The 10,817-nt window shown below is 40.6% G+C and overlaps 1 protein-coding gene across 1 annotated transcript; it reads right to left on the minus strand.

The window, feature by feature from the left end:
• Positions 1 to 210: 210 nt before the first annotated feature.
• Positions 211 to 7,721, minus strand: emx1 (empty spiracles homeobox 1). Its single transcript, XM_036963031.2, has 3 exons — positions 7,103 to 7,721; positions 4,000 to 4,184; positions 211 to 1,707 (listed from the first exon to the last, which is right to left on the minus strand). Exons 1-3 carry the CDS (start codon positions 7,446 to 7,448, stop codon positions 1,540 to 1,542), a joined length of 699 nt encoding a protein of 232 aa, XP_036818926.1. The 5' UTR covers positions 7,449 to 7,721; the 3' UTR covers positions 211 to 1,539.
• Between the last annotated feature and the right edge of the window lie 3,096 nt (positions 7,722 to 10,817).

Genomic DNA, 10,817 nt, shown 5'->3' on the forward strand with positions numbered 1-10,817 from the left:
CCTGCCTTATCTGCCTTACCTGCCTTATCTGCCTTACCTGCATTACCAGCCTTACCTGCCTTACCTTTCTTACCAGCCTACCTGCCATACCTTTCTGACCTGCCTTATCTTTCTGACCTGCCTTACCTGGTCATTCTCTAGACCATTAGGAGACTATGAGCAAGCTAGCATAGCTCAGAAATAATGTTCACCAGACAAACTCTTAATTAGTTTTTTATGTTCTTGTTTCTAAAACATCTTTATTTATTGTTACATTTTATTGTTACATTTTTATATGTTTGATATTTAAATTGATGTCAATATGTCTGTCGGTAAACATTCCAGTAATGACAAGAGTCTACCGTTAGATTGATCCTATTCTACCCCAGCCAGCATTGAGTCCTGATGACCTTAATCCACATCCATACTGCAGTCCACCGACAGTGAGTAGTGAACGTGTGGATACCTGTGTTGTGCGCACACCAGAGACGAGTTCAGCAGGAACGTTCACGTAGAAATATGCTCTGTAGAACAATGAGGCGAGTTCAGCAGGAACGTTCACGTAGAAATATGCTCTGTAGAACAAACATGTCGGTTCTGTTCATGGCATTTCTATCTGCAACGTTTAACAACTGAACCGTGGCCCGGTTATGAAACTGAAGAAAAATTATCTTAGAATTTTACATGTTTGTATATGTTTCCTCAAAATGCAGAACAGAAGCAGCCTTTAGTGTGAACGACCTGTCATGTAATAATATCCTTACATTATGTCAAAATGAAAACACAAACAAAAACCTTCCTCAGCTCCGGCTGCTGTAAGTCATGCACCAAAGATCATTAGATAGATGAGACATTATGAGATCAGAGAAGCCGTATGTGATGCAAGATGGAACACCACCGATACAAGTCGAGTGTCATAAAATCTGTTTTTTCTCTGCATCACCGACCGTCGACTCAAAACACTCCTCTCTTGCTGTTGTTGAAGAAACTTATCAAATACTTTTAGTCCTTTAGGGGGGGGGGGGGTATTTTTCTTCTTGTAACATGTCATTATACTTCATAACTTGACATAATAAATAGGGTATTGACTTTGGTCCTCAGAAAGGGGACACAGGTTATGGGGAGTAGAAGGGTATGAGGGTGTAGGAGGCCAGGGAATGTGGGGGGAGTAGGGGGCCAGGGGAGTAGGAGGATAGAAGGGTGTAGGAGGCCAGGGAATGTGGGGGGGGGGGGGGGGGGGGGGGGGGGGGGGGGGTAGGAGGGTAGAAGGGTGTAGGAGGCCAGGGAATGTGGTGGTGGGGGGGGGGGGGGGGGCAGGGGAGTAGAAGGGTATGAGGGTGTAGGAGGCCAGGGAATGGGGGGGGGGGGTGTAGGAGGCCAGGGGATGTGGGGGATGTGGGGGAGGGGGGGGGCAGGGGAGTAGGAGGGTAGAAGGGTGTAGGAGGCCAGGGAATATGTGGGGGGGGGGGGGGGGGGGCAGGGCAGTAGGAGGGTAGAAGGGTGTAGGAGGCCATGGGAGTAGGAGGAAGGGGACATAAGGGGGAGTGGGGGGGGGTATTCTCAGTCCTCAGAGGTGACATCAATGTCCTCTGAGCTGCCCTGCTTGGTGGCAAGCCTCCATCTGTTGATGTGGTGGTTTCCTTTCTTCTTCTGATGACAGTCAGGCCCCTCCTCCTCCAGCTTCTGTCTCTTGTATTTAGTCCTCCTGTTCTGGAACCACACCTTCACCTGGGGAGGAAGACGGGGACATTAGAGACATCTATATTCTGGACCACACCTTCACCTGGGGAGGAAGACGGGGACATTAGAGACATCTATGTTCTGGAACCACACCTTCACCTGGGGAGGAAGACGGGGACATTAGAGACATCTATATTCTGGACCACACCTTCACCTGGGGAGGAAGACGGGGACATTAGAGACATCTATGTTCTGGACCACACCTTCACCTGGGGAGGAAGACGGGGACATTAGAGACATCTATATTCTGGACCACACCTTCACCTGGGGAGGAAGACGGGGACATTAGAGACATCTATATTCTGGACCACACCTTCACCTGGGGAGGAAGACGGGGACATTAGAGACATCTATATTCTGGACCACACCTTCACCTGGGGAGGAAGACGGGGACATTAGAGACATCTATATTCTGGAACCACACCTTCACCTGGGGAGGAAGACGGGGACATTAGAGACATCTATGTTCTGGAACCACACCTTCACCTGGGGAGGAAGACAGGGACATTAGAGACATCTATATTCTGGAACCACACCTTCACCTGGGGAGGAAGACGGGGACATTAGAGACATCTATCTAATTAAGGATTTATATTTCATTTTATTGGATGGGTTCTCTAGGCTCCTCTATTCTGGGAAAATCCCAATTGCATACTCCTCCTCTCAGTCCTCTCTCCTCTTCAACTTCTCAACAACAAAAAAAAACATTGGAGAAGAAGGTCAGAGGGGAACTCTGTCTTTCTCTCCGTGGATGTTATGTTTCACTATTGTTTTGTCGTGAAATTTACCCCACAAAATATGCATTTAGTGCGTTAAACAACCATATCATGATCATTACAAGTAAAATCTTCATAAATAGCTACTATTTGCAAAAAAAATAGCGCTAGAAAAGAAAACAAAACTGGTTGAATAGCTACACTCAACACCAAAAACTGTTCGCTGCATATTATAATTTGCATATCAACACCAAGGTAACCAAGTCAATTGATATAACGATGTTTGGTCATGATGTCATTCTAATGTATTAGTTGTCGTTATAAGCAACTTTCAAGGCTGCCAAAGAGAGGGTAAGGGTATCCTATTGTAATTAATTAGAGTCCTAATGATGCTGGTGGCGATTCGTTTCACGGTGATATCCTCTGGAAGTTATGTCGCTGGCAGTCAGACGATTTACCATTATTGAAGAGAAGTTATAAATATTTTTTTCCCCGCGATTATTTGCATTCAACAACCAGCGCCTATTTCATTTCAACAACATTATGTCATAGAGGCCTTCTTTTTTTATAGTATATAGGCCTTTTTTATAGTATATGGGCCTTTTTTAATAGTAGATACATAGATTATTTTAATAATAAATTATATCCTGGAAAAACTAGCGAGAATAATGCAGGAGAGTGTTTGTATTTATTATGGATCCCCATTAGCGCTACTCTTCATGGGCAGTGAAAGAGTTTGTATCAAAATGTCGAGTTATTCATTTGGATTTGACTAATATGTGTCATTATTTCACTGTAGGCTACGTTATGTTGGCGCTTTATGCTCTGCCTAAAGAATATCGTATTGTTTTGTTCATCGGGCTAGATCAACTATTTTTCCCAATAAGAACGTATTGGAAATGGAGCTCACATGACCTGTTTTTAACTGATTGTTAGAGGACTCAGTGAACTTGACAATACATTTCTACAATCGCCTAGTCAGAATTGTTTTCTTATAATAGGCCTTTCGCTAACAGGTAATTCCAGCGTAAAAATGTGTCGATATTGGTTCTGTGTGAACTATAGTCCTAATTATACCTGCAGGAAAGAGCGAAAGTTTCCCAGACATACTAATGGATAGCCTAATAGCCTAATACAGTTTTTTATACAACGTCAATAACAATTACAATTGAATATTAATGAAAATAATAATTACATTTTAGTTGCAATAATATTTTAAATCATGTGTATGGAGCCGGTTTAAAATGTTTATTTCACGGAATATAACGGAATATGGACCCCTTCCATCGAACTAATACATAATACACTGAACTTGTTGTATTTATTAATAACAACTAAATATGAATAATTTGCTGATTTATATGCTTGTTATTAAGGCTTATTACAAACTTGTATTAAAATATATATATATGTTGTTGAAGATATTTTATTTCGATGAAGAAGCAGGCTTCATAACCCTCAATTTATCAACGCAGTTTGCAGAATGCGTTTGGGCTGTATTACTAATGATTTATATATTCCCGAACTGTGTTCAATACAATTCAATACTGGGTAGAGATCTCACCTGTGTTTCAGACAGACTCAGACTGTTGGCCAGCTGTTTCCTCTCCGCTCCTACTACGTAATGATTCTTCTCGAACGCCCGTTCAAGCCGCAGGAGCTGCGACGGGGAGAAGGCGGTGCGGATCCGCTTGGGTTTCCGGGCGAACGGGCCGTGAAGGAGCATGCTATCTTGGGAAACATCATTTCCTGGGGGCAGAGAGAGGGAGAGAGAGAGGGAGAGGGAAATCACAGTGGGATTTAGATCGAAGCAATGAACACACTGAGCAACACGAGGCGCGTTTTGATGTGCAGTGAGGTGGAAGAGAACAGCACACGCCCTGTTGGTTTCAAAGGCGAGTTTATAAACTCTTGGTGTAGTTTGAAGTACAGTCTATTCAGCGTTGTAATGTCTATACAGCGTCAATGTAGGCCTCAATTTAAACAGTAGACCTAGATTTTACAGCCTTAATTGTTGCGATATAAAAATCTAGGTCTACTGTTTAAATTGAGGCCTACATTGACGCTGTATAGACATATATATGAGTCAGTGTTTAACTCATCAACAACGTCATGTGCCTTCTTTAAATTGAGAACACTATGAAACCTGTGTTCAAATATTGAGAATACTTGATCGTATGTGTCCAAATAGCCTATATTGTATAGAAGACCTATTAAATGAAGTCACACAGGAACATTAGGGAGAGTTAGCCTAAATATAACCTCTCGTAAAATGTTAGATTAATCGACTGTAGTGCATATAGGTCCCTGTGTGTATTAAAAAAGCGGTTGAGACAAAAACATTTACAAGTGATGTGAGACATATAAATTGGCAGTAAAAAGTTGGCATAAAAATCCCAAATTTCAGAGAACATTTGGGAATAAAATCGTTGTGCACGATCGGCCCACTCACTCGGATAGTGGTTTCGTGTGATTAGGGATAAATTCACAGTGGGAGTAACCGCGTGACAAAGACAATATTTCCTTTGGCTGTGGCCCGATGTGTGGGGAAAACAGCCATCCATGGTGCCGTGGGAAAATAGACTGGTTAGCTATGCACTCCGTTAACCTGGACTTCAGATGCACTCCGTTAACTTGGACTTTAGATGCACTCCGTTAACCTGGACTTCAGATCTAAAGGAAAACAGATTCCTACATATTTTATCATCTGTATCACTGACTTCACGTATACCTTTATTATAACAGGTGATATAACATTTTAGCTTGCTGTGCTATATATTTAGTTTAGAGGTTATTATAACAGGGGATATAACATGTTAGCTTGCTGTGCTATATATTTAGTTTACCTTTATTATAACAGGTGATATAACATGTTAGCTTGCTGTGCTACATATTTAGTTTAGAGGTTATTATAACAGGTGATATAACATGTTAGCTTGCTGTGCTATATATTTAGTTTAGAGGTTATTATAACAGGTGATATAACATGTTAGCTTGCTGTGCTATATATTTAGTTTAGAGGTTATTATAACAGGTGATATAACATGTTAGCTTGCTGTGCTATATATTTAGTTTACTCTTATTATAACAGGGAGACAAAGGTCTGTTTCACAAGGAAACCCTGCACGCACACAATTCACAAAATGAATTACAATACAAATATACACAAATAAAATTGATTAATTAAAACACACTAATGGCAAACAATCAGCAAATATGTCCTCAATGAAACAATTACAGCTGCCGGAGAGGCACCCGGAAGTGATAGGGAAGATGGGATGCATAGAAACTATAAGCTGATTTACCTACTAACTTTGTAGAGACTGAAGGAATTTGTTCACTGATATGAAAATTATAATGCAGATGGATATTTTAGCATGCAATAGCATGAGCTATCTTATCAATGTTGAAGAATTTTGGTGTGCATTTCTGGTTTGGTGAATTTTAGTGTGCGTTTCTGGTTTGGTAAATTTTGGTGTGCGTTTTTGGTTTGGTGAATTTTAGTGTGCGTTCTCCTCAACTTAATGTTGTTGTTGTTGTTGTTGTTTATTTTGTTTTTTTTATCGACATGTCTTCACCTCATGGGAATAGTAAAACATGTGCTACTCTGCGTTGAGATGTTTTAATTTCAAAACTCATTGACGTTTTCCTTTTTACCGAAGCGTGTTGTAGATAAGTACACTCTATCTCACATCCACTATAGATACTTATTTCCAGTGGTGGAAAAAGTACCCAATTGTCCCACTTGAGTAAAAAAGTAAAAATACCGTAATAGAAATAGACTCCAGTAAAAGAGAAAGTCACTCGGTAAAATACTACTTGAGTAAAAGTCTCAAAGTATTCGGTTTTAAATATACTTAAGTATAATAAAGTAAATGTAATTGCTAAAATATACTTACGTATCAAAAGTATAAAAGTATAAATAAGTATAAATAATTAAAAAATCCATATATTAAGTAAACCAGATGCCACCATTTTTCTTGTTTTGTTTTAATTTACGGATAGCCAGGGGTCACGCTCCAATACTCTGGCATCACCTACTCCGCCAGATCAGAGGCAGTAGGACCCGAGATGTTCTCTTGATAACTGCGTGAATTTGACCATTGTCCTGTACTGCTAAGCATTTAAAATGTAAGGAGTACTTTTGGGTGTCAGGGAAATGTAAAAATGTTTTTTTTTTTTTTATTACAATTTTCTTTAATAAAGTAAAAGTTGTCCACATATAAATTGTAAAGTAAAGTACAGATACCAACAACAACAAAAAATACTGAAGTAGTATTTCAAATATTTTTAACTTAGTACTTTATACCACTGACTATTTGTTATGTTCACCTGCGGCTGAAAAGCAAGGTTAACTATAAAGCCCATCCCTCGTTGTCAATAATATTGCAATAAAAACAAATATTAACTGATAATGTTTAACATAGATGAAAATGAATGATTAACATCATCATTATCGTAGCCTAATTGTTGTCAATCATTAATCTGTGAAATGGACATTTCTGAGCGCATGCAGTGTAGGTCACATAGTTTAGTCCTTTATTCTAAAAACACAAGCAACTCAAGAGGCATTATTTTTCTTTAGTTAACCTGTAACTTGGGCTGCTTGACATTGGCTATTGAGATTGAGAAAACACGACACACAATCAATCAATCAATCATTTTACCTTGAAATCTGTGTCCGAAGAACCTGTTCCGTAAAACCCATGGGTAGAAGTTAAGAGGGTCTCGGTGTTGCGTCCCAAAGAAGTGTGCAGGGTGTTGTAGGTGGCCCCCTCCTAGCTGGTGGGGGTTCATGGTCAGCCCTGGGTGGTTGACTGACTCAGGGAACACCAGCTCCGGGTTCTGATACAGAGACCTGCCGGTGGGACTCTGGTACCCGTTCATGAAAGCGTCAGTGGGGTTGGAATACGTCAAAGCCGTCGGTCGGATGGGATCTTCCGTAGTTAGAGGGTTTTCTTTGGCCACCAATGATTCTATCGTAAAACAGCGTTTACCCGCGGACGAAAACATCTTCCTCACTTCACGTATAGAAATCCAGAAAAAAAACAGAATATATCTTGTAACTTACTCTTTAAGCCAGTCACAATGGTACCCCTTCAAAAAGGCATAGTGAGCACCAACGGTTAACCTACGGTAGTGCCCCCTCCTGGACCGATGTTCTGAGCGGGAACCTTGAGCACCTTTTGAGTTAGTGACGCGACGCCTGATCCGCGGAGCTGCGTTTCGTGTCAGGAAGAATATGAGGCGAAATGTGTGCGTCAACGTTCTGGAACCCAGAGGACTGTGATGTGGTGCAGGCAAGGGGCAACGGGGCTGAAACTAAATGGTGCTGATTGGACGAGTACACCTGCCAATGAGTTCTCACAACTACCTGGCGCCTGGATTTAGGACAGAGGCAGGATTGGAGTTGGAGATGACGTACAGCAACTTCAAAAACAACAATAGGTTCATGTCAAAAGAATAGTATAGTGACCCATAGTCTATTTTTTTTTTTCATCGGGTGACATTTTGCTCATTGTATAAAGACAACACCAGCAAAAATATCCAGGTTGAATATCCATGAACACATTTGTTATCACGTTGAAATGAGATCAGTGTTTACAAGGTTGACAATGACAGTTCTCTCTCCATTAAAGCGAAGCCTATAATACCAATAATATGCTCATGGGAAAATACGCCAAAGCCTCCCGGTCATAAGTGACTTCAGTGCGCCATCCCGATGTTTCTATTTTTCCTCCTGTCTCCTCAGACCGAACCGCTTGGAAACACTGCCTGTGCCCCGCGCCAAGACCGCTTGTGGTTTCTGAAGAGAGCTCCGTCAAAATGACGTTTTCATGAGGTTGTTATTACTTCTAATTACTATGGCTGTTTGTTTATGTGATATTAGATAGCCTCTCAGTTTAATATAGAGGAAATACGCGTTTTAAAATCAAAGTCCAACCCACTGGTTTAAGTTAACACTCATGTTGGATATCACAACCCCGTGATAATGAAGCGTAATGATTGACTAAACGGCTTCATCAGCAGAAATTGGAAATCTCATCCTTACAGCAGAGATATATATACTGACTCTTAGGCCTATATTATAATTAGTCTTTGCAATATGGCACCTCTTTTAAATAGCCCTCTTTCAGTTAATAACATGACCCAACAGCCTACTAATGTGAATTCTAACCTCGATCAGAAAGATAACAGTAGTTGGTTATTTAGGGCTAAAAGCGATCCTATAGGAATATTAGATTTTTTAGTTCGTTTTGGATTTTCATAGTTAATAGACATAGGCCTATAGCTGATAATTATAATGTATAATTATATTATGGAAAACCGCAGTGTACTTGTGAAACCTCTTACGATCAAAAACGAATAGGCGAATAAGACAATAAAATAAAAACAAGTTTTACAAATATATTGTTACACCCTTTATTGTCATTATTGCTTGGCATGTACATCTCGTGTACCTTATAGAACTGGCGTTAACCCCGTTTTCTCTAAATGTTATACCTTCAGAATAGTTGGGTTATAATTTAATATAATTTCAGATGGCGATTTATTGTGGATGCCAGGACACAGATAGATTAAAATAGGCCTTCAATTAACTTAGGATTTTTTTGTCGAACGAGATTCATGCCCCGGTGAACAAAGACTCTCAGTCACGACGGCACATTATAGTGTGGGTTAGACTTCTCTAAACCTGTATCGCCGCTCCGCTGATAATATTAACTATATCAATGTTGTTTCCATGGAGACATTTCCACCCGTGAGGTTGGAGGAGACCTGTGATCCATCTCTACTGCAGTAGTCTATGACTCGGTTAGCTGTAGTCACAAGTCCTGGATGTCCGTCTATTGCTACAGCTGTTGAACCCCGCACTGCGCACAGCCTGACAATTTATTAGCGTTCTGATGATGAATAATCGAATTATTTGTCAAAATATTACAGAATATAAAAAGTTAGTTCGCGGGCAGCTTGTAGTGTAGGCTATTCCTCCAAGGACCTATGTAGCCTATGGCTTGTGTTTGGCTTTCATCGTGTTGCACTCTAATTCACGTTGGAAAGTTAATAATTGTCCCCCTAATATGCTCTAATGCTCAGAGTGGAGCATTAGAAAATAATTACCCATGGAATTATGCGGTAGAACAACATGTTGATTGGCTGTTTAAAGGCTAAAGGCTCTTAAACGCAGCCATTGGGTTATAACACAGCCGTTGGGTTTAAACAACACAGCCATGGGGTTATAACACAGCCATTGGGTTATAACATAGCCGTTGGGTTTAAACAATACAGCCGTTGGGTTTAAACAACACAGCCATGGGGTTATAACATCGCCGTTGGGTTTAAACAACACAGCCGTTGGGTTTAAACAACACAGCCGTTGGGTTTAAACAACACAGCCATTGGGTTATAACACAGCCGTTGGGTCTAAACAACATAGCCGTTGGGTTTAAACAACACAGCCATTGGGTTATAACATAGCTGTTGGGTTTAAACAATACAGCCGTTGGGTTTAAACAACACAGCCATGGGGTTATAACACAGCCATGGGGTTATAACACAGCCGTTGGGTTTAAACAATACAGCCGTTGGGTTTAAACAACACAGCCATTGGGTTTAAACAACACAGCCATTGGGTTATAACATAGCTGTTGGGTTTAAACAATACAGCCGTTGGGTTTAAACAACACAGCCATGGGGTTATAACACAGCCATGGGGTTATAACACAGCTGTTGGGTTTAAACAACACAGCCGTTGGGTTTAAACAACACAGCCGTTGGGTTTAAACAACACAGCCGTTGGGTTTAAACAACACAGCCGTTGGGTTTAAACAACACAGCCATTGGGTTATAACACAGCCGTTGGGTTTAAACAACACAGCCGTTGGGTTTAAACAACACAGCCATGGGGTTTAAACAACACAGCCGTTGGGTTTAAACAACACAGCCATGGGGTTATAACACAGCCATTGGTTTACAGGGGTCTTATTGCATGGTAAATGGGTTTACAGGGGTCTTATTGCATGGTAAATGGGTTTACAGGGGTCTTATTGCATGGTAAATGGGTTTACAGGGGGCTTATTGAATGGTAAATGGGTTTACAGGGGTCTTATTGCATGGTAAATGGGTTTACAGGGGTCTTAATTCATGGGGGGTCTCAATTCATTTAAAAACACACATAGGGCCTGCCTATCGTTTTTTTTTCACCTTTATTTAACCAGGTAGACTAGTTGAGAACAAGTTCTCATTTACAACTGCGACCTGGCCAAGATAAAGCATAGCAGTGTGAACAGACAACACAGAGTTACACATGGAGTAAACAATTAACAAGTCAATAACACAGTAGAAAAAATAAGAAAAAAAGAGTCTATATATACATTGTGTGCA

The sequence above is a fragment of the Oncorhynchus mykiss genome, chromosome 25, assembly GCF_057628025.1.
Source record: "Oncorhynchus mykiss isolate SJ-2025 chromosome 25, ASM5762802v1, whole genome shotgun sequence".
NCBI lineage: Eukaryota > Metazoa > Chordata > Actinopteri > Salmoniformes > Salmonidae > Oncorhynchus > Oncorhynchus mykiss.